A 23,948-nucleotide genomic window follows, 5' to 3' on the forward strand; every position below is an offset into this window, starting at 1 on the left:
ACCAGGCTCAACTGGAGACCCTATCTTAAAGAAATAAAAAAGTAAAACATGGACGAGGGACTTGGAATACAGCCCGGTGGCAGAATGAATGCCCACCATGATTAGGGGGTCAATCCCCATTGTGACAAAAAATACAAAACAATAAGTAAAATGGAGTGTCCAGTGTTTATATGGTAGGAAGCTTGTGGGTAGAAGGTTAAGACAGAAAAACACTAAATAGGGTGATATGACGTGATAAATGGTCTGGATTGGAATCTTGCTTTTTCCTTTAATTTGTCCTCTCTAAGCCTCAGTTTCCCCCTTGGTAGGCCAGATGCTAGCGGTGGCTCTGTACACACCTGCCTATTTTATTTGGCCTCAAAATCGGAGTAAGTTAATTAATGTTCCTGGTGTTTTAAGTATCTTCCTATAAAATCATATTCTCCTACTTGACTCTTACATAACCTGCTCGGAAGGTAGATTTAATGAGGCATGAATCATCATAGGTATTTTGAATATAAAATATCAAATATTGTAAAAATGGAACCAGGAAAAGAGGAACTAATAAAGTAGGGTTTTTTTTGTTTTGTTTTTTTGGGGTTTTTTTTGGTTTTTGGTTTTTGGTTTTTGGTTTTTGGTTTTTGGTTTTTGGTTTTTGGAGACAGGATTTCTCTGTGTAGCCCTGGCTGTCCTGGAACTCACTCTGTAGACCATTCTGGCCTCGAACTCAGAAATCTGCCTGCCTCTGCCTCCCAAGTGGTGGGATTAAAGGCATGGGCCACCACTGCCCAGTTAAAGTAGAAATTTTTAACACCGTTTTAGAAATGCCATCCTTCTAAACAGGAAGGCGGGGAAGAGCTGACCTGAGCGGGCTCCTGTGTGATGTGAAAGCCCACCTGATACCCACCTGTCACTGTGGCGCTCTTATCAGACAGTGACAGGAGGCAGGCTGAGGAGAACTCTGAGACGGGAGGCACTATGCAGGAGCTAGCCAGTTATTTCCCCTTCTGGTGGGGACGGCTGAAGTATGGCTGGTTTCGGACCACACTAGATGGTTATATCTGCATTAAGATACCCCAAGTCCAACTCTATGGGTAAATACGAGCCAGGATGATGTCACCTCCTGAATCCCAGAACTGACTGGGGGACTCCTATATCCAATGGGAAAACCTAGGTAGACACTGGCCATAAACCAATATCAGCATCCTATTTTCTCTCTTCCTTTCTACCCCCATGCCTGACTCAAAGTCTAGGTCTCCTACTGAGACCCTGGTGACCAGCTCTACCAGGCTTTCTTACACCCAGCATGCCTTGAGGTACCTTACACCAAGCACTTGGCTGTGGACCCTCCAGGGGCCAGCAACACCACTTAGGTACTTTTTACAGAAAGTTTAAAAACTAGAACTGATTATCAGGGGTGGGGAAGTGGATTGCATCATTCTTTCAGTAATTGGGCACAGCTGTGTCAGACAAGGTTTTTAGTGATAAATCTCCAGGGTCCTCAAAATAATCTCAAGTTTTCTGTGGATCTTCAAGATGACCGTAGGGGTGGTCACAGTTCCCAGATAATTTTGTCCAAAGAAACATTTCTAGGAGGTATAGCTCTTGAAATGAGTGTGTCAGTGTAAGAAAGGTTAAAGAGCCATGGATCCTCCAAGTGACTATTAGGATTGAGCTCACAGCCCTCCTCAGGAACCCCCCCCCACTGACTTGGTTTCCCTGTGCTTACAGCCTACCCCTGGGACAGATCCAGTTTGAAATCCATGCCCCTGGACCTCCGGCACTTTGAAAAGCTGGATGCCTCTGCCTCACAGGTAGGAGAACTGACCCCCAGGCTAAGGTCCCCAAAGGCGACTTGGAGTTCCCCAAGTCAGGATAAAAGCGCCTACCTACCTCCAGGCCTCTCTTGACCATACACTGAGCAAACCAGATGGATAGTCTAGGGCTGTCCTTTCACAGTGTAACCTTTACAACGGCTGTGATCAAATAACTGGCAAGAGGCAAGATGATGGAGGGAGAGTTTGTTTTGGCTTACAGTTTGAGGAGGTACTGTGCCTCGAGGCAGGGAGGGAATTGGGAGCATGGGGGTGACAAGACAAATTGCAACCCTAGGCAGGAAGAGAATAGACAGGAAATGGAGCAGGCCATAAAACCTCAAGGCCTGGCCTCCAGTGACCTAGTGACCTACTTCTTCCAGCAAGGCTCTGCCTCCTGAAGGCTCCACAACCTTCTAAAAGACGGCCACCAGCTGGGGACCAAGTGTTTAGATACATGAGCCTATGGGGGACCTTACACATTTCAACACCACCCGTGTGGGTTCGGAACAGGAGGCCCAAGGGTTGTGTTACACCCAGAGGCCATGCCTTGGTTACTTTTTTTTCTCTTGCTGTGATGAAACACAATGGCCTTGGGGAAGATAGGGTTTATACCGTCTTATAACTTGTAGTCCCTCACCCAGGGACACGGAGGCAGGAACCGATGCAGAGGCCATGAAGAACACTGCTTCCTGGCTTGCCCCTCGTGGCTTGCTTTCCTGTAGCTCTCAGGACCACCAGCCCAGAGATGACACTACCTCCCATGTCAATCATCAATTAAGTCAATAAGACAAGCTTGTCCGAAGGCCAATCTGGTGGTGTGGGTGGGTGTGGGGGGTATTTCTCAATCGAGATGTCTTCTTCCGAAATGACGCTAGCTTGTGGCAAGTTGACATAAAACTAGCCAGCATTGATCAGATTTAGTCAATCTTAACCACGACCACAGGCTGCTGTAGCTACCTGGATCGGATACCTGCCTGGCTGGACCCAGATAGGAAGAGGAAAGCTGAGGTGGCTCTAGCACCTGGGCTTCAACTGGCCAGCACACATGCGCTGTCCAACTCCCCTATCTCCACACTATTTATCCCCTGCCACCCTCTGCCCTCCTGGGCCCCGCTCCAGCTTCCTCACTGGAGAAAGGGTAGCTGGCCAGATTTGGTGGGTGTCACACTCTTATCCTCCCCCAGCCCCCGCAGAGTCTGATCTTTCTGCTCCCAGGTGACAGTCAAGAGTGGCCTGAATGAGCTGGTGAGTGACTTGCTCCAGGAAGCCCACAGCGATCTGGAAAGGGTCAGAGCCATCTGGATCTGGATCTGCCACCATATAGGTATGCCACTAAGGGGGTAGCACTGGGGACCCTGGATGCCCCTTCCTTCAGATTCTTGCTTCTGTTGCCTCAATAGAGTGAGGCGTTAGGACAGGGAGGCATGCCTGAAGTAACCAAAACCTAACCAAGGAAGGTAAAAGCCACCCTTTTGAACTGGGCATTCACCCAGAGGCTATCCTCCCTGGGTCCAGGATTCCTACAGAGATGAGAACCCGGGATGGCCCATCTCCAAGAGGGTGGTCACAGGCTGGGGAGGGGACAGCCGTGTGAACACCAGAAAGTCCTAAGACAAGTGCCAGCTAGGGCAAGTGCTCATATCCCTGTCTCCTGCTGTCCCACCCGGGTCCTCGGCCACTGGCTTCCACCTACCCCCAGGGTTCTCCAAGCCATCTCAGAAACCTGGGCCTGAGCAGCTGCCCACCGCTCTCCATGAGACAGTTAAGGGAATCTTGCCAGGTCCTGACTAGTCACAGAGGGGGCTTGCCAAAGGCCTGCTACCTCTTGCTGAAGCCTGCAAATGGGGGAGATGGTGGCCAACTGAGTGGTGGGGTGGACCCTTGGTCCTTTGACACGAAGAAGAGTTAGTGTCCCACCTGGATTTCCCAAGGCTCTTCTTTGTCCTCCAGGTGCAACTTAGAAAATGTACCCAAGGTCTAAGCCTGAGGGCGGCTGCCTCCTTCCCTACACCACCACCAGCTTTCTTTCCCTCTTAAACAAGGTTTCATTAGGCAGCCCTAGCTGGTCTGGAACTCACTATGTAGACTAGGCTGACCTTGAACTCACAGAGATCTGTCTGCCCACCTCTACCTTCTGAGAGCACCATGAGGGCCAGGTGATCCTCTTCGCTTTGGCCTCGATGTCCCTTTTGCCACCTACACAAAAGGTGACCGCATTTGGCTAGGTTGGGGTCCTGTTTCTGTTCATGCCACCATTTCCTCCTGAGCACAGCTCAGGAGTGAAGGCCACGCTATGGGCTCTGTGGCTTTCCCTTCCTCGCTGAGCCGTCCTCATACACGTGGGAGCCTTGCGTGCTCACAGCCGCCTCCTTTGTCCTCCAGAGTACGACGTTGAGGCTGCCCAGGAGAAGGACCGCCAGGCCTTCAAACCCACTGACATCCTGAGGACCCAGAAGACCAACTGTGATGGTTACGCTGGCCTCTTTGAAAGGATGTGCAGGTATGAAAGACAGCCTGTGGGATAAGCAAGAGTCCCCGGGCTGTCACCCGACTGCCTCCTTTCTTCTCTCCCTGTCCCTCTGTGCCTCTGCCCCCATGCCAGGTCTGGAGCTTGAGTTTGCAAACTCTGCTGGGGAATCTGAGTGAGTCCTGAAAAGGTCAATTTCTCCCTTTTTAACACCAGCGTAATTGACTTTGGACCATCTGCCAGGCTTCGCCATGCATTAACATAATGGCAGATAAATGCGCAAAGATAATTTGGTTATAAAAGGTCCCTTTTCTGCCTTCTTCCTTCACTGTGCAGCTGAAGGTTAAAAGAATGGCAGGCCTGGAAGCCAGAGGACAGTGGCCACTGACGCCAAGGAGACTATGAGAGGCTGTCCTTTGAGGGGGGGGAAGGGGCCATGCTTGGAAAGATCCGTTGGTAGGAAAGCTCAGTAGAGTAGCCAGGTGGTGGCTCTCTGTGCCTTTGGGCCCCATTCTCAGAGCTATGGCGCAGATGCAGGCCAAGTGGGAGAACAGGTTGCAGTACTTCTTGGTAACGTCAAGACAGTCTCAAGTCCAGGGGAGCCATACGGATGGATCCCTACCGCTCCCCTTTCTGAGGTCTCCTGGGTTCTCCTAGGGAACAACCAGGAAGTGAGTGATTGGCTATGTCCCTGAAAAGCTGTGAGTAGGTCTCAGACACCCAGTGTCCACCTATCAGGACTGCAGGTGGCAGCTGTCAAACCATAGTAACAGATGATCCCCAGGCAAGCAGCTGGCATGGCTTAGTGTTGTGCTGCTGGCCCCCTGTGGCCTTGTGTGCACTTGTGTGTACCCTGTCTTGAGATGCACACAACCCATTCTTGGCCTGAGTTCCAGTGCCTCCCAACCCTGTAATGCCGCTTCCAGGTATGGGCAAATACCTGGTTCTGGGTCCCTCTAGCCCTCCTGCCCGGCTCCCTGCTCCAAACTTCCACTTCCCATCTCTGGGACCCTAGCCTCAGAGGCAACCTGGGCAGGATCCATGCTGGCTGACCCATTGTTCTCCCTCCAGCAGTGCCTTCTACTTCTCCATGTTCCCAGTGACATCCCCAGCCCCAGAGCCAGGTGCCCCATTGTCTTTGGGCCTCCCTGTCCCTGGGTTCCCATTGTCTTCCCAAGTCCTCCAAAACCTGACCTCAGCCAACCTTGGCTCTGCACCTGGAAGCAACACTCACACAACACTCACACTTCTGCTTCTCATGTGTGCACAGCCCTTCCTGGCACTTCTCTAGGCCCACCCCAGAGCCCCTTTCCATCCTTTGACGTCTGACCTTGTCTACTAACTTGTGTGAGTTATGTTAGGTTTTCATCTCGTAGCTCTTTATTCCAGGTGATGATGAGGAATCAAACCCAGGGCCTTTCCCAGGGAAAACAATCTACCACTAAGCTTCATTCCTCCCATGGGGCTCCAGACAGAGTCAAGCTATGTAGCTCAGGCTGGCTTTGAATTCACTGTGTGGCGAGGCTGGCCTAAGTGCTGGGATTATGGGTATGCAGCAACTGTTCTGCTAATAATTTTTTAACTTGTTATGTTTAGTTAGTTATTTAGTTAGTTAGTTATGCCTTTGTCTCTCTGGGGGGGGGGAGACATATACATGTCATAGCATTCATGTGAAGGTCAGAGGTCAACTTTCAAAAGTCAACTCTCTCTTTGTAACATGAGGGACTTGAACCGGGCTTGGTGGCAAGTGCTTTTACCCTCTGAGCCATCTTGTCAGCCCACTAATAACTTTTTTGAATTAAAAAAGAAAAAACTGCTCTCTGTACATAATCTTCAAAACATACAAAACAGGGGAAACAACTAATTGGCTCCGAATCACCTAAGTAGAGTTGATGCTATCCAGGGAGCTGATAGTGACGCCCATGTCCCTTCCCAGGTGACAGTGACGCCCGTGTGCCTTCCCTGGCTTGTTCTCAGCACAGTTCTCTCTGTGTGCCTTTCTTCCTGTGTCTTAATCCCCTTTTCTGCCTCTCTGAGAACATCTGGCCCAGATTCTCCCCCACAGTAGGCCCTCAATAGGCATTTACACACAGTAGGCTTTTAACAGGCATTTTCAGAATGGTGAGAAGAAGCAGGAAGGATATGCCTGGCAGACCTGTGTGTTTTCTTTTAAGTAACAGAACACCATTGGGTTTTCAGTGCCTGGCCAGCGGCATCTTTCAGAATGTGGTTGTTTTCATAGGAATTTGTAAATTTGACAACACTTAGATTTCTTTTTCTTTTTTTCTTATGATGGGTTTTGTTTTAAGTTTTTTTATTTTAAGAATTAATTATTTTATATATAGGAGTATACTGTAGCTGCCTTCAGAAGAGGGTATCGGATCCCATTACAGATNTTTGTGAGCTACCATGTGGTTGCTGGGATTTGAACTCAGGTCCTCTGGAAGACCAGTCAGTGCTCTTAATCACTGAAGCATCTCTCCAGCCCCTGGATTTTTTTTTTTTTTTTAGTTGATTCATTCTTTCACAATTTCATATGCATATGATGTACTTTGAATGTCTCTCCCATAGTCCCCTCACCTCCTTCCCCTCCCACTAAACCCCTTCTTCCCAACAGACTCCCCCACTCCTATTTTCATGTCTTTGGGGGGGCACTCTATTTTATTAGGGTTGTCTACAAGAGTAGGGGTTAGTTAAACAAGGGTAGCTTACCACTGAGAAGTTTGGCTCTCCTGCCCCCCAGCAACCCTTAACTGCCTAGAACTTCCCAGAAAGGGGTGGGGCCTCATGAGCCCCGCCCCCATCCTTGATGGACTCACCAGCTCCAGCTCCTCAGCACAGGACTCCTGCAGGTAGCAATCCTCTTGAGTCTTGCAAGCATGTCTGTGTGTCTCCTGAGCCTCCTGGCTCACTGTAGATGTGCCACAGGTACAGCCAGAAAGACCAGGGCCCCCATCCCTAACTGACTACTTATGAGTTTTGTTCATTTTGGTAAGGCAGCAACCTTTCAAGCCTCGGTTTCTTCATCTGTATTTTAGGAACTGTATTGCTTTCAGGGCGGAACAGTAGAACATGCCACGTGGAGGTGCCACTCAGCTGACTTGGGAAATGCTATTTTTTAAAAACTTGCCCCATCTTTCATAAGTAGAGGAGCATTTTTGTGGAACTTTCCTACTGCCGCTGCCAGCCCACCCACATAGATCCAGAAAACTGATGCTTGCCTTGATTGAAACTGTCGGCTCTCTGACCTGGTCCAGATGCTTAACAATGGCCACATCCTGCCCTGCGGCTCATCATTAAAATACACCCCAACATTTTACATCAGTTAAAGTTAGTCTCAACCTAGCGATGACCATGCACAAAATTCTTTGCACTGCCTGGGACACTTAATAGTAACTCGGAACTCCCTTAAGTGTTGCCTTAAAGATCAGTAACCCATTCATGTATGGCCTCCCTAAGCCCCTTGACCCCTGTAATAACTGCCAATCATTTGGTAAATTCATTAGCTGGTTCCTTAATAATTGCAGACACTCAATCCACACCTGCTGATTGAGTCTGTGGCCTGCCAGGGTGGCCTCTTAGAAAAGTAGCCGTCCTCGGAAGTCCTGCCTAACGCTCCGCTTCCTTGCCAGGGCCTCATTAAAGACTGACTTAACAGAGCGGTTTGGTAAGGACTTAGATATTCCCAGACATTCTCCGTTTCCCCCTTTGTCTTTCCTACATTTCCGATGTGGTGTGTTCTGTTAGCTCTCTCATCCCCCCATGTAATTGCTGGTCCAGTTTCTTCCTGACTTTCTATCATTGAGCAGTAAGTCTGTCTTCAGCCCCGATTGCCCACAGATTTAATTGATTCTGCCTAATCTCCTGGCAGGGGCCAAGGTTAATTCCCCAGGCACCTGCCACTGAGTCGGCCTGCAGTAAATTCTCTCCCCCACTGTAATCATGGCCCCGGTAACACCGGGGCCGGCAGATTTTCAGAGATCTGAGGTAACCGGCGGTTTATTACCAGTCTGAGGCTTTGACACTGAGCAGGCTGGTTGTCACCAATCATATGTCAACTGCATTCCCATCCATCTTCCATGACATCTTCTAGGGTCGTGAAGAGCAAGGACAGAGGCATACCTGCTGGGTTAGCTGCTGGTGGGCAATATGACCATAGTGGCCGCCCAAGCCTCTAGGGAGATGCAGATTCTCCCAGAGCTGGGTGGTGTTTTTTTCTTCTTTTTCAGCAGTATTGGAGACTGAACCGAGTCTTATATATGCTAGCCAGCTAAGAACCCTATCACTGAGCTGCCTCTCCATTAAGTTTTTGAGACAGTGTCTCTCTGAGTTACCCAGGCTGATCTTCAACTCACTCTGCAACTCAGGCAGGGCCTGTACTTGTGACTTTCCTACCTCAGCCTCCAGAGTACTAGAGCTAAAGTACTCCAGAGTAGCGAGAACTAAAGGCCCACATCTGGCCAGAGCTGCCTTAAATAATTTAATTATCGCCAGCACTGACTTTGTCACATAAGGCCTCTGAAAGGGACACCTAAACTCCCCCTCCCTTATAGCTACACTGAAGGAGGATGCAAGCTTGAACTCTCTCACTGATCGTCTCTTCATTTCATTGTATATCACCAACAGACTTACAAATGAAAACAGAATGTTGGTCTGCAAACATCCTGGCATAGTTCCAAAGCTCTCAGACTGTGTCTCAGGACTGCTGGACCCCAGGATTGTCTTTACTTTAGCTGGCTGTGTGTCCCCAAGTCAAGTAGCCTTTTCTCTTTGAACCACAGTTAGACGGGAGAACTCTGAGATCGTGTCTTGGGAAACCAGAGGTGGACAGGTGTGTGACAAGGACAGAGAGATCGTTAAGTTTGTAAGAAATCAAGTCCAAGTGTCGAGAGAGATGCAATTGCTTACACCCTGCTTAGGAATCACATGATTTCAACAAGATAATGAAAGAAAAGAATGTTTCATTTAGCATGGTCAAAGGCTGCTGTGTGCAGTGTCCCTGCCTGCCCAGCCCCTCACCTACACTACCAGCTTCTCACAGGCTCTAGCTGTATCACTCAGCTCCTGTGGCAGGGCCTGGAGCATATCTATGCCAAACAACCATCATGGTCTGGACCCGTCTACTCCTCATTCAGTACCCAGGGGACATACCACAGCAAGCCATGGGGACACACCACAGCAAGCTGGTATGCTCAGATCTTTGATAAGTGACAAGGAAATGCGCTTATAGCCCCAGAAGCCAGCCAAGGTCTGTAAGTAATTCGGTCTTCCATTTGCCTACCCCTCTGCACAGTGCGTATTCATCAGGCTTCGGGGAAGGTCAAGTGTTCTTCTAAAGCCTCAGAGCATTGATTAGGTCCCCAAGCCTGAGCCCTGGTTGGAGATGGACTAATGCTTTCTCCTGATGTTCTGGGTGTCCCCGAAGGCTTGCTCCTGAGTCCTGCACTCGAGCTGGCTTTGCAATGTCAGATGCACACCCTACCTGTGCGGGTGCCCCGACAGTGGTGTTGTCAGGATTCTCAGATGGAGAGGCAGGATTCTGCAGCCTAAGATTGTTACATAGACGGACGGCCTTGGGCTCTGGGCTCTGTTTGGGGCTGGCTAGCCAAGCTACCCAGCAGGTGGAAAAATGCCTCAGCTGAGATCCCTTCTTCAGCACTTTTTTTTTTTTTTCCTCAGTCTGGTGTTTCACTGACAGTCCGCAGATCCTCCTGCTTCGAAAGCATGAGCCCCCTCTAAGGCAGCCACTGAGCCTTGTGTTGGAACAATCTCTCACTGTGTGGTTCATTGTGTGTTATGTGCTGCCCTCCCCCCTCCCCAACTACAGTGCCAGCTCTTGTGCTTGGCACACCATTTGTACGGTCAGAGCTCTTTCAATGACGTGAAGGGGTCACGGATCGTGGTCTAATCAGGAGCCAGAGAGGCTGGGTAGATAGTTCTACAATCAGATAGATAGTTTTATGCCTGTGAAATATTTAATTCATATAAAAACTATGGATTATTGACAACACTTTACATTGTGACTTCTGTCCAATTCATCTTACACATAGTTGCCAGATAATAAAATATTCCCATGTCATACTCCAGCAATGCATAAACTTACGGCTGACTTCATTTTTCATCTTAGTTCTGCCACAGGCAATCCCCACGGCCCTTTCTCCTTCTCCTCGGTCTGTCAGAGGAGAATTGCCCCCTGGAGATCACTTAATGCCAACCATCCTTTTTAGCTCATAATGAACCTGGCAAGGTCACTGCAGGTGACGGGTAGAGGTAGCAATAGAACCCTGATTTCCTGGCTGCAGTCTATGGCCACCCATTCCAGCTTGGAGCAATGCAGGTACATGTCATTCATCCTTTCTTCCTCCTATGGCTCATTCCTGGGCTGGGCAAGACCCTTCCCCACTTGCTTCTCCTGGGTGGAAAAATACCTCCCAGTCACTGTTTAAAACAAGCTTCTCCCAGTTGGAGGAGACACAGTCTGCCTACAGGAGAACCCAGTTCACTCCAGCACCCAGAGATGATGTGGATGCTAAATGCCCCCCCCCCCCGGATCCTGATGCTCTGAGCAGAAAGCAAGCATGAGGCAGCAATCCAGACCCCAGCGTTCCACTCACCGCTTACCCTTCCTGCCAAGTGAGCCATTTGCAAACACGAAGGTTCCCAGGACCTCCCTTGGCCCTCCACACCAGGCTAAAGTTTACGTACACAGTGTTTTCGAGCAACAATGGGGAATAATTCACTGAAGAATAGAGCTTAAAGTTTTCCTAATCCTAAAACTAACAGGTAATCATATTTTAAAATATTGTTGTGCTCCCCCCCCTGCTCCGCCCTGCTTCTTTTTACAGTACTGGAGAGGGAGTCTTCGCTCTCTTCGCATGCAAGGCAAGTGCTCTGGCCCTGACCTACAGCCCCCTCCAGGGTCTAGCAACTCTTGGTGTCTGTCAACAGAATGTCCCCAAGGGTTCCTGAAATAATTTCACAGAGCCCGGCTGCTATAATATCATGAGATTCCCTAGAAAGCCCTGGAGGCCTAACGCCTCTTTGGCACTGTGGACAGAAGGGGAGGGACCTGTTGCAGTAAACTTTAATTGGTGTTTTTTTTTTTCCCACTCTTGATCATATAGTCCCCAAATAAAAGACACAAAACATTTATATTTAAAACAAGCCTTAGCCGGGCCTGGTGGCGCAGGCCTTTAATCCCAGCACTCGGGAGGCAGAGGCAGGCGGATTTCTGAGTTTGAGGCCAGCCTGGTCTACCAAGTGAGTTCCAGGACAGCCAGAGCTATACAGAGAAACCCTGTCTCAAAACAAAAACAAAAACAAAAAAAACAAAAAAACCAAGCCTTAACAGCAGTAGAGCTGGGCAGATATCAGCCCTCTGTGTTATTTTGTCTACTTCCTTGTCAATAACCCAGAGATACCGCCTGCCTTGTTCCCCCTGGGCTGCTCCTACTCCAGCTGGCTGGCCCTCATGGCCATGGGGTCATGATCAGCCTACCTCACTGTATCTTCTTCCTTCTTCTCTCTCCTCCTCTCTCCTTGTGGTCTCTGCTTCAGACTCCAAGCCCAGAAACCAAAACCTGCCCACCTCTCTTCTACCCAGCTACAGGCAGTAGGCATCTCGACTGACCAGTCAGGGCTAACATGGATGGCAATGTTACATAGCGTCATCATTCGGTGTACGTGAGGATTTCCTCATCTCTGGAGGCAACCAGACCTTGGGGTTCAGTATTCAGCGTTACCATATGTAGCAACAGACCAGACCTCAAAAGGGACCATCACATGTCACCCCCTGTAAGGAGTCTCGGTGTGAGTCGCCTCGGAGTGGCTCTGCAGGGAGAGGAGGGCTACAGCGGGTGTGGTGACATACCATTGTTATCCGCATGTGAAGCAATGAGGGAAACGAGAATCTCTTATTTTTCATGCTACCACATTTGCCCCAGTGACCCAGTGTAGGTTGGTGATCCTCAATGTGGCCTCCTACTAAATACTAGCTGAATACCCATCTTCATGGGCAAGCCTCTCCCTACACTCACAGTAAGTGCATGATCTTCTTACCCCATTAGTCTAAGACTCTGTTGTTTAACGTGACTGGAGATTCAGACCCAATGCATCCCCAGGGTGACCAGGTCCGGCTACCTGATGTGAGCCTCAGAGAGATGTTCAGGGTCAGCACTGTGTGGATGGGGGGTAGTTGTTGGCGTGCAGATGGGGTTCCACTGAAGAATCACTTTGGGCATCCAGGACTCAGTAGACTTGTGAGTTTATTATACCAGTTTTCGCAAACGCAAGGAAAGTGTTGGGGCAGAGCAACTCAGCCCCAGGGCCAGCAGTTCCATGGAGGTCAGACTGGTACTGCCCATTTGTCCATTGCCATGTTGGGGAGGAGCTGCTGAAGAGAGAGGCCAGTGGGTATGGGGAGGGCAGGGCCCTCAGGGAACTTACTGATACAGCCTTGGAGTATTGGCCACAGCCCAGACCTGGTTTTATGAGGTCTCTAAAAGTGACAGGCACCCCATCCCCCACAGTTCAACTTTCCCCAAAATGATACCTGCATTGCAGTGTGCCATGGGGATACCCTGTCAAGAAGGCTCCAGAGCCAAGGCTAGCCAGTCAATGCTTCCACTCCTCACAGAACAGATAGAGACTTCAAAATGGTGGTTGTCTCGGTCAGGGTTACTATTGCTGTGAAGAAACACCATGACCAAAGCAACCTGGGGAGGAAAGGGTTTATTCAGCTTATGCTTCCACATCACACTTCATCATCGAAGGAAGTCAAGACAGGAACTCAAACAGGACAGGAAGATGGAAGACAGGAGCTGGTACATGGAGGAGCGCTGCTTACTGGCTTGCTCCCAATGGCTTGCTCAGTCTACCTTTTATAGAACCCAAGACTTCTAGCCCAGGGGTGTCTCCACCCTCCATGGCCTGGGCCCTCCCCCTATCAGTCATTAATTAAGAAAATGCCCTATGATCTTGCCTACAGCCCGATCCTATAAAGGCATTTTCTCAATGGAGGCTGTGTCCTCTGATGACTCTAGCTTGGGTCAAGGTGATGCAAAACTGGCCCAATGCAGAGGCCCAGGCAGGTAGTCAGGGAAGGATATTAATGGACCATGGTGGTTTCAGGTCTCCGGGCAGCCAGCCCCTTCTCCTAGCTCAGTTCTGGACACACCAGTTTGTCTGCCTTCCCAAGCCCATGCAGGGGGGAACAGCCAGGAATCAGAGCTCAGCTACCTCCTCCCTCATCACCAGCACCCGCCCGAGGTATGCTGGCTTCCCTGCCTGTGTGCAGCTCTTTCACATTGGTTTCCTTCCAAGAACATCTCCGCCTCCCTCTCCCCACATTCTTGAGGATGTCCTCACTCTTGTCCTGATTTTTCCTTCTGAGATGCTGTGCCTCAGATCATGGCAAGCAGGCCCTGGGGAGACACTTCAGAAGTGAGCTGAAGGGTCTCAGGGGAGTAGCAAACAACAGGACTGCAGTCAGTCTGCACAGCCAGGGGTCTGCCAGCGCTCTGGATCCCTGTCCACACACACACCCCAGCACCCAAGCCCCTTCTCAGACCCATGTCCCACCCCCAGGGTTGCTGGTGTGCAGTGTGTCACCGTGCCTGGCTACTCCAAGGGCTTCGGCTACCAGACCGGCCAAAGCTTCTCCGGAGAGTTCGACCACGCCTGGAACGCTGTCTACCTTGAGGGTCGTTGGCACCTGGTGGACAGCACCTGGGGCAGCGGCCTGGTGGACACCACCACCTCCAAATTCACCTTCCTGTAAGTATGAGGCTCAGTCTTGCCAGTGTCCTGTCTGTGTGTGGGGTGCGGACAAGACTGAAGAAGGGAGGCACGCGGGGGAAGGAAGGGCCAAGTGTGAGCAGAAGGCCTGACAGCCTCGTCTAGCTACTCTCGCCTTCCCGGAAGCTGGCTCCAGGTCGCTTGCCAGGAGCTGAATTTTCTTGTCACCTCTGCCTTCTGTGACTCCTCTGACTCTCCACGAGTCCAGGCAGCTAAACCCAGGAGCCCCTCCTGATTGCCCCAGGCCACACATGAGGAGGGGTGAGGCTAAGGTGGCTCCTCGATGCTCCACCTTCTCCTCCAATTCCTGTTCTCTGAAGGAGGAAGAAGGATGCAGTTGGCAGAGAGGAGAGGCGTAGGTGGGGCTGAGCCACCTGGGTCATAATGGTACAGTCTGGACCGCCATCATCCTCCAAGGCTCGTTCAACCCTGAACTTAACCTTCAGCCAAGCATGGCATTCCCATGGGTTGTAATGTCCCTCGGCAGCCTAGGTCCCCCTTTATTTGGGAAACTGACTGTTTCCTCCGATGTGTGCAATCAAAACCTTGGCCCTCCACACTCAACAGTGCCCCCCTTAGGCGGGGCAAAGCCTCCCAAGCCCTGGTGGTCTCCTTTTCCTTCTCTTTGTCTCTGTCTCTGACCAGCCCTAAGGAGCTACAGAAGTTCCCCCACTGCATTCCCCCATCCCCCCCAGGCACAGGGACAAGAAGGGTCCAGTGCAACTAGAACTCTGGTCCCTCACCTCCCTTCCTCCCCATCCTCTCGTTGTCCACACCCACTCCACAGATCGCGCTTTTGATCCTTTCAAACTACTTTTGGGCATTAAACACAGAGAGAACCGTCCTTTCTACCTCACCCTATCCATAACCTCCTAAGGCTCTGTGAGCAGGCCCTGAGTTCATGCTGTGGCCTTGTCTCAGAAGGGACCTCAGATCCCGTGCGGCCCCAGGATCTGCACACAGCCACCCGAAGAGTCTCCAGTGCCCACATTAGGACCACAGATTGTCCTGCTGACAAGCAACACCCAATCCTTCCCAAAGCTGCCCCATGAGATACCCGGATGTGGGTGATAGCGGTCAGGCCTACTCTCACACCCGGCCCCTAACCAGCTCTTCCTCTACTCCAGCTACAATGAATTCTACTTCCTCACCCACCCTGCCCTGTTCATCGAGGATCACTTCCCAGACAACAAGAACTGGCAGCTGCTGAAGCCACCCCAGTCTCTGAAGCAGTTTGAGAACAGCATGTACCACAAGAGCGAATTCTACAACAAGGGCATGCTGAGTGCCCACCCAGAGACGTCCATGATCAGAACAGGTAAGGAGAAGCAGGTACACGAGGCGGTGCCCCAGTGACAACTGAAGCTCCCTTCCCCCTAGAGTGAGTCAAGAAAATCAGACCACCAAGCTTAGCTATGAGCTGACACTCGTTGCCCCTTGACACACCGTGGAAACCATGGCCGCTGGGTGTTTGCACACTCTTAAGGGTCAAGGAAGGCCTGATCCCAGGATCACAGTCATGGACCTCAAAGGACTCTCCCTAAAGGACTGTATCTCATGCCTCTCTGGGGATCCAGAGCCTGGTCCTGCCCTTGGTGCACCACAGCAGGGGTCAGGAAGGCTGACCAGCCCACCTCTCCCTTCTCATCAAAGCCCAACCTGTCAGCACCAGCTCTGCCACCAGGAGGCCTCCACACATCCCAGACAGAAGGCCTGAGATCCCAGAAGCAATCAGCTAGGGGGGGCCTGAGGGATGATGGCCTCAACCCAACCCCACCCCACACCACAGGCTGATGGGGTAAGGGGACAAGGCAGGGGGTCCACCAGGGGACAGTCAGGAACAGGCACCTCTTGCCCATTGCACTTCCCCATGGATTCTTGATCTGGATGCAGAGCTGCCGTGGTCTCTGGTTAGTCACAGACATGTGGCCACTTCAGCTGTTGAAGCAACAGCCCACGGCTGCTCACTTCAAAGCTCATTTCCTGCACCTGAGTCTGACAGAGGTCTGCGGTCTCTATCGTGAGACATTAAACCACAAGAAAGACTCGAGCAGACCACAGCGCCCTCGTGATTGTACTGCTGAGCTGTGTTTGCCATTTTGGGGAGATGTAAAAATGTAAACACCAGATTTCTTAATTTATACTAACCTAAAACTCAATTCCATATTCATGCTCCTTATTGTAAGAATATTTCTTGGTGCCTGTGAGTTGCCTTGAGACTAGAGCTTGAAAAGAAGCAAGAGAAGGGGGCAGGGGTGAGGGTGGGGTGAAGAGGAAGGGGAGGGTCACGGATATAGGGAGGAGAAAAGAGGCAGAGAGGATAGAGAAATGCCAGCCACAGTCCTTCAATGGCCTTTGAGGTCCCCAGTAATTCACCTCTCCTGAGGTGCTCAGCACACTTCTGCCACATGTTCTCTTAGACAGGTACTAAGCTCTTCCCAAAGAGCCCACAGCCCAGACAAAGGCAGAGCATAGAAAAGCGCTCCCATGATTCATTCTGGAAAATGGTGGGTTCTCTGGAAAGAGGCCTCCAGCATCCCTCCAATACCACTCCAGCATCCCAACAGCATCCCTCCAGCATCCCTCCAGCATCCCTCCAGCATCCCTCCAGCATCCCTCTAGCATGTCCAGCTCACCTGAAGGGCTGAGGCAGACTCTTTGCAGCCAGGTCTTTAGGGTGAGTCTTTAGGGAGGATTAATGGTGGACGTGAACCAGACAGCCTTCTCCTTTGCCTGTCTTCATCCATGAGCAGGACTGGAGAAGTTGCTGGGCAAGGGCTGGGGTGGTCAGCTTCTAACAGAAACCATGGCCGGGCTCTCAGAGCAGACACTGACCTGGGGAGCCAGAGAAGCCCAGATAGAAAAAGCCTTCCTGAGCCAGTGAAAAGCAATGTCCAAATAGAGGACTGCAGAGGCAGGTCAAGGGGGAGCTGGCATGAGAGAGAATGGATGCAGTGGTTCTCGGAGACCCAGTCCAGAAGCACAGCTGTGGCACCCTGTGTGAGAAGCGAGTGTTGGGAGGGGAGTCCAGGAAAATACCCTATTAACACTCCTGGGCATAGACTCCTGGAGGAAAGCCCATTCTGGTTACGGTGTGGTGTTCATATGACAGCTGTTGACACCATAATCTTTACAGGGGAGTGATATGAAAGTAATACTTCAATGTTGCAGGGAAATAGCTGGATAGCTCCGTGTTTAAGAGAGCTTGGAGCTCATCCAGAGAGGACCTGAGTTCTGTTCCCAGTACCCATGTCCTTAAGTCAGCTCACAATTGCCTGTAACTCCAGCCTCAGGGGGATCAGTACCCTCTTCTGAACCATCACACACACACACACACACACACGTATGCACGAATCAGTACCCTCTTCAGGACTCCACAGGCGCACACACACACACACACACACACACAAGGGAATCAGTATCCTCTTCTGGACCATTACATATATATATACACACACACACACACATACACACTCACACAAAGACATACGTGCACACACATAAAAATAAATCTCTTTTTAAGACGTAAGAATTGAAGGAGACGGCACTCTTCCCATCCTTTTAGGCCCCTCCCTGCTCTGGAATCAAATAAAATATCTAGGCAGGCTTCATCTAATGTAAAGCAAGTGGGAGAGTAAAGGAAAGGAACACATATGGCTAGGGTAGGGTTTTCCTGCCCATCCCCCACTCCACCCCACCCCCAGTTATCACAGTTATCATATGGCTTCAAAAATATTCACCCAAATGAGTCAGAAAAATACCGCGTTCAAGGCCGTCACACTGTTAAAGTCAAGCTTGGTAGTAATCTTCATAACCACAGACATAGACACACACTGTAAGTCACACCTTTCCCCCATCGCTTAAGCATCCCCCAGCACACGCTGGATCCGTCTCACCTAACCACGACTTCCTCTTCCGCAGTGAACGGGAAAGCCACAGTCACCATTGAGAGCCGGGCCCCAACATTGTTCATGTTCATGCTCAACGGTAAGCAGGAGCACGGGCTCCTGAGCCTCAGGAAGAACGGGATGAAGCTGGAGGTGTACCCTCCCACCATGGGCACCCACAAGCTGCAGATCTTCGCCAAGGGCAACTCTGAAATCTACAGCTCGGTGCTAGAGTACACACTCAAGTGCAACTATGTAGACTTCTCTGTCCGGCTGCCCAGTGAGCTCCACCAGCCTGTGGGCCCCAGCTGGTTCTCAGAGCAGATGGGCATCACGAAGCCCTCTCACGCTGACCCCATCATTCACACCAGCGATGGCCGCTGCTCCATCAGCTTTGGCGTGGAAGAGGGCGTCAGTGTCCTGGCGTCCCTTCATGGTGATGACGGCCCCATCACCGAGGAGACGCAGCGGCGCTACATCTTCCAGTTGAACCGAGGGAAGCGGACTGAGCTCAAAGTCCAGCTGCCCCATGCTGGCAAGTTTGCCCTCAAGATCTTTGTGAAGAAGAGGCAAGAACAAGGGAACTTCATCTTTGTCTTCAACTACCTCTTGTGCTGCGCCAACACCAAGGTGAACTGGCCCATGTTCCCTGAGAGCTTCGGCAACTGGGGACAGGACAATGAACTGCTAGAGCCTCTCTCCGGTGTGCTTCCCGCCAACCGCAACATAGCCTTCAAACTAAAGCTGCACGGTATTGCCAAAGCTCTGGTGAAAGGGCAGGACACGTGGCCCCTCACCCTTAACCCCGAGGGCTACTGGGAGGGCAGCTGCAACACGGCTGGCTGCCAGGAAGTCTACGTCATGGTGCTAGAGAACGCTAACCACAACTTCTACAGCTACATCCTGAAATACAAAGTGAATGACCAGTGAGGGGGGCTGCATTTCTCCACGGTCCCCCAGGGTTATGGCCAGCCCTGCCCAGGGAGGGTCCAAGCAAAGAGCAGAGAGCCTGGGACACCATTAATCTGCATGAAATCACTTCTAGGCCTCTGCTTCAGTTCCCTCTGCCTCAGTCTCCCTGCCGTGTCACAGGCGCTGAGGCTCACTCAGTGTGGCCGCGGAAGAAGAGACAGAGGCCAGGGCCCTCTAGAAGAAAAAGGTGCTATGTAAATCCAAGGTATTGTGACGTGTACGCCCCTGCCTGTGCCTGCTCTTGTGTTAGGACTTTGTTGCTGTAGAGCTGGGTGGGGAAGCGGAGGTGTTCCCGGTACTGAAAGCTTTCCCCACGATGCCTGCCTAGAAAATTCTCCTTCCTGCCCCAATGGTGTTTGAGGCTGAACCTATGAGAGGTGTGTCCCACCCTGCAAGTAACATGGTGTTTTCCCCACTACTTCTGGACCCCAGGGAATGTCGGGCCTGCCCATCTTCCACATTCCTAGTGCCCCTATTAGCTACTTCACGTTCTTCAAAGAGCTTGCAGGGGGGGGGGGNGTAGAAAACAAGCCAGCTGACCCTCAGCCAACTGGAGGCTGTTGTCTCCCAATCCCCAGTGTCTCTGCGATGTGCTAAAGGCAGGAAAGCAGCCGTGTGCACACACACGGATGTCCTGTCCTGGCTGAGGACCAGGGATGGAGTGGGTTTGCAGGTCCAGCAACCCACATGGAAGGGTGGAGACCCCGATTCTGTGTGCCTACCAGAGTTTAACTGAGGGCCTGGAGATTGCCCCAACCCCCACCCCCTACCCCCCACCCCCCACCAGCCATCCTTGGGAACGTCAAATGCCTATATGACCGGCTGGGAGCCTGGCTGATGGCCTGGGCCCTGGGCAGGCAGACGAGCCCCAGCGGAAATCAGGTACCAGAGATTGTATCTGATGCTGCTCCTTCCTTACAAGCCAAACCAAGCTGAGGGGACCACCACCTGCCCCCTAGAGAAAGTGTCGGTGCGTGTCTCTGAGGAAAGCCCTATCATAGCCATTTTCCCTCTTGTCTTTCTCTGAGATGACAACCCCTGCCTTGAGTTCAACCTTCCTTGGGAACAGTTGAGGGCCTCTTACTTGCCTAAAAAGCCTGAGTTGCTTAGCTGGCCCTCAGCAGCACCTGAGGCTGCTGTTTCCATGGCAACAGCTGGAGGGAAAGCAGGCTGCTGCAAGCAAGGAAGGCCTGAGGAGAGCCCCCCCCCAGGCTCCTGTAGTAGCATCCCAGTGCACGGATGTGCTCCAGGAGGGTCCCCACCAAACTTCAGGGTTCTGGGACTCTGCTCACTATGCCCGTCTCAGGACCCCCATCCCTCACTGCTCTCTGAGGAATCTCCTCGGGCTCAGCTGCCGCCAGAGTCAGCCTGGGATACTCACAGCCTCCGCAGTCAACTCTTTCCTCAGTAAGAGCCCATCAGACTCATTCGATATGTGGCTGACCCCCCCCCCCCCAATGCTGGATGCTGGGACTGTAGAGATGGACACAAAGGACTCGGCCATAGTAGGCACCGCATCTCTGGGTGGGCAGTCTGCCAAGTGGAACCTATTTGAAGACCTAGGATCCCAGAACTTCAGTTCTTCATTTCCTTCTGCCCCTTTCCCACAGGACCCCACTGCTACCCACCTGATGCCAGATAGCCCCCCTCCAGCAGACTGGGTAGCCTCACTTGTGATTAGCATGGCTGCTAGGGGCTGAGCTGCCTTGGCTCGTGTCCAGGGTCCTCTGGCAGTCTCAGCCCATCAGCATCTTGTCACTCACGCCTGGAAAACGCACAAAAGTGGGGTGGGGTGGGGGTGGCGGTGTCTCCACTACAAGAAAACGGTGGAGTTTGCACTGCCTGGAAACAGCCTTTCTTCACCCCTTTTATTTTATGAGCAGAAAGAATTGTGCTATGTTTTAACAAAATAGTAAGTGCTTCGGTGGTCCCTGCCACTCGCTAGACACAGCCGCGACAGCCACTGCTAGCCCTGCAGAAAATGATCCCCATGTGTTTTTTTTTTGTTTTGTTTTGTTTTGGTTTTTTTTTCAAAACAGCATAATTAATCCACTCTGGAGCTTGTGGAGGATGCTACCCCACAAAACAGGAGCTGTCCTCAGCACCATAGAGCCAAACCGGGCCTCTCCCAGTGGCCCGGGTCATCCACACGCCCCGCCCTCGTCCTTTAACCAGGTAGCCCCTTTATCAAGGCAGCTGTAGGTGCACTAAGAAAAACGCCTGCGTTTCTTTTTACTGAAGCAAAGATACACGAAACCGAATCCAATCTTCATGAATTTTTACACGCATGCTGCTCAGCCTGGAAATTTGGAGGCTGCGTTTTGAAGGCTTTTTATTCAAATCCCCCTCTTTGTCTGCTGGTCCGCGAGTCTCATTGGCCGATCAAATGGCACGAGCGCCCCCTGGTGGACCACGTGCGAAGTTGCCACCGCTGCAAACCCCCAAACTGGATCTTTTTATGATGTTTCTTAAAAATCTCTAGGTGCTTTCTCGTCCCTTGCGGACGAGTTATGCTGTCTACGGCATCCACATCGTGCATAGTCATCCTTGTGGTAGATATGCCAAGGTCAGCGTTGCCTTGCAGACTGTCAGAGGAGCCTGGGGAGACTTCCTGGCCTGGCGTGGTGAGAAGACAGGATGGGATTAAGAATTGAGCGTCTTGCCCAGAAAGCCTTTGCTGAGACAGAAACCCTGGGCACAGGAATGCCTGGCTGGGGTCGCTGTGATCACACTCATTACTATGGCAATGACAGGCTGAAACTGATCAAACTCAGCGTTTTGCCAGGCAGGCCCCAGGATGGGCGCCAGGGTGCAGAAGGATGGGGCGTGGTGGGGCAAAAGGGTGCAATTAAGCTCTTTTCGGCTTGCTTCAAAAGTGCCACCAGCTCAGCTGGACTGTTCTCTGTCTGATTGTGAATATTTTGAGTTCTCCATATGTTACATTGTCCCACGAGGACGGACTCCTCCCGGCCCACCGAGATTAAAGAGACGTAAATAGATTAACTGAAGCATGAAGGATTTGAGCTAGATATAAAGAACCATTTCCTGTTGTGAAGCAGGAGGGACACGTTGCCAATAAACTCTGCGAAATTCTCGAAGGACTTAAAAAGGAGAAAAGTTCCCGCAGTGGTCCGGCATTTTCTTTGCCGTGCTTACTGAAGCGGTTGGGGTGCTCCCTCCGCTAATTCTTAACCGGCACTGGTTGGCCAGCAGTAAACACCAGGTTAATGGTGTGACCACATAGCTCACTGTTGTCGGATTTCAAAGGCAGTTTCTCTGAGGTCTGCCGTTTCCTTTCATCTGGAGTAAGTAAAGCTGCAGAGGTGACTATTTCTGAAGAGTGTGGGCCACTGGCTGTGTCCTCACACTGTTGCTGGGGCTCTTTTTCAATAAAATTTATATTCATTTTTATCCAACAATGTAATTATCGATCCATCCTTATCGCTGCTCTTACAAGGAGGAAAAAAAAAAAACAAGGGGGGAGGGCAACACTTTCATGTTCAAAGGATGCTTTTAAAAAAGAGATCAATGTCCCCTCCATTTGAACGTGATGGTGAGATGCAAATGGGGTGTTGGGCAAATAGCAATTCCACATTAAAGAAAACATAATTAGGTCAGCCCCGGCCCTCCGAGGCTCACGTGCCTTTGAAGAATCTGAAGACCGCGCTTCCTTCATTGAATCTTGTTTAACTTGAACATTTTAAAGTCAGCCCAAATTTCCTTTTAGAGTGGGAGAAGAAAAACGTGCCAAAAATTTTCCTGTCAACCTACTTTTAGGGTGCTGAATATATAATATACGTTCCTTGATATTCACGCACACACGAGAAACTTTCCAGGTTGCCTAAACTGATTACTCGTAAATTAGACATTTAGGGGACTAGAGGGAAAAAAAAAAAATGAAAATCTAGACACCTCTGAGAAGCTGCTGTAACCATGGAGACCATTCTCATAGCTGTAGTGTGAAGGGCAAAAAGATTTGTGTTCCCAAATCTGGGCTTTTCGCATCCCTCATTGGCAGACACAAAAAAACGAGATGTGTTACACTTCATCCTTGGGGTGGGGGTTCACAGAGGACTGTAATCCACAGGTGAGGGAAGTTTCTAAGGACACACTATGGAGAAATCGGAACAAATTGTCTCCAGGTCTCCGGTGCAGTAGAAGGACGAACTCTTAAATTATTGGAACGGGCTGCAAGTTCCCACCCAAAAGCTGGAAGAGACTGACCTCCAATGTCCCTTCCAGTCCAGAGACTTTGTGAAGCTGTGTCTTTGTGAACAGATGATGGCAGGCACCAGCCTGGGCTTGTCAGTTAGGCAACATCTGAAGGGCCCTGCTGTGTTAAGAGCCTGCTCCCTAAGCCCCAGGCATGCTACACTGCACTTTTCCTGCGGGCGAGGGGATGCATGGAGCTCAGCAGGTGGACAGACCACAGGGAAACAGCAGCCCCAATAGAGGCTGGTCCTCTATGATTTGCAGACAAAACTGAAGACGACTAAGAGTCCCCTGGACAGTCCTCTCTTGGACATGTCCTTGAATGTCTCCGTGGAGTCTCTTCCGCCTCATCCTCAGACCTCAAGTCAGAAAAATTATTCCTAAACCAATCAAATTCCCGAGGAGGATGCCTCGGGGTGTCGTGTGAGCTCTACCATCCTCCATGGTGAGATCTGGCTTTGGGGCCTTGTCTCATGTGCTTCTTCACCCACCATGAGTGCTCAGGCCCACACACTCCCTCAGCGCCACTTCTGGGGCCTCTGTGTGCCAAGGTGAGTCCTGCCTAGGTCATTACTGTCCACGCCAAACTCAAATCTGAACATCCACCCCCACTTGAGCTGTGTTCAGACAAAATGCTTTTCATGATCCTTCCCAAGGAAGTTCATGGTCTCTGCAGAAGACACAGGTGGGCAAGGTAAGTCTTCAAACAAAAATTGATTTTAGGTCTACAATCCTACCTCCTGAAAAACACCTGATCCAGCTTGATTTCTGAAGCTAGGCAGGGCCAGATCTGGTTAATGCTTGGATGGGAAACAAAGG

The 23,948-nt window shown here is 51.0% G+C and overlaps 1 protein-coding gene across 1 annotated transcript in view; it reads left to right on the forward strand.

The window, feature by feature from the left end:
• The window catches only part of Ky (kyphoscoliosis peptidase), a 38,262-nt gene extending 18,584 nt beyond the window's left edge, over window positions 1–19,678 (forward strand). Inside the window, exons 6-11 of the mRNA XM_021207898.2 lie at window positions 1,711–1,793; window positions 3,012–3,120; window positions 4,179–4,296; window positions 13,849–14,037; window positions 15,186–15,376; window positions 17,980–19,678. Of these exons, the coding sequence (XP_021063557.1) occupies window positions 1,711–1,793; window positions 3,012–3,120; window positions 4,179–4,296; window positions 13,849–14,037; window positions 15,186–15,376; window positions 17,980–18,875 (1,586 nt within the window). The 3' untranslated portion in view covers window positions 18,876–19,678. The remainder of the gene's footprint in view (window positions 1–1,710; window positions 1,794–3,011; window positions 3,121–4,178; window positions 4,297–13,848; window positions 14,038–15,185; window positions 15,377–17,979) is intronic.
• The last annotated feature ends 4,270 nt before the right edge of the window (window positions 19,679–23,948 follow it).

The sequence above is a fragment of the Mus pahari genome, chromosome 10 (assembly GCF_900095145.1).
Source record: "Mus pahari chromosome 10, PAHARI_EIJ_v1.1, whole genome shotgun sequence".
Lineage (NCBI taxonomy): Eukaryota > Metazoa > Chordata > Mammalia > Rodentia > Muridae > Mus > Mus pahari.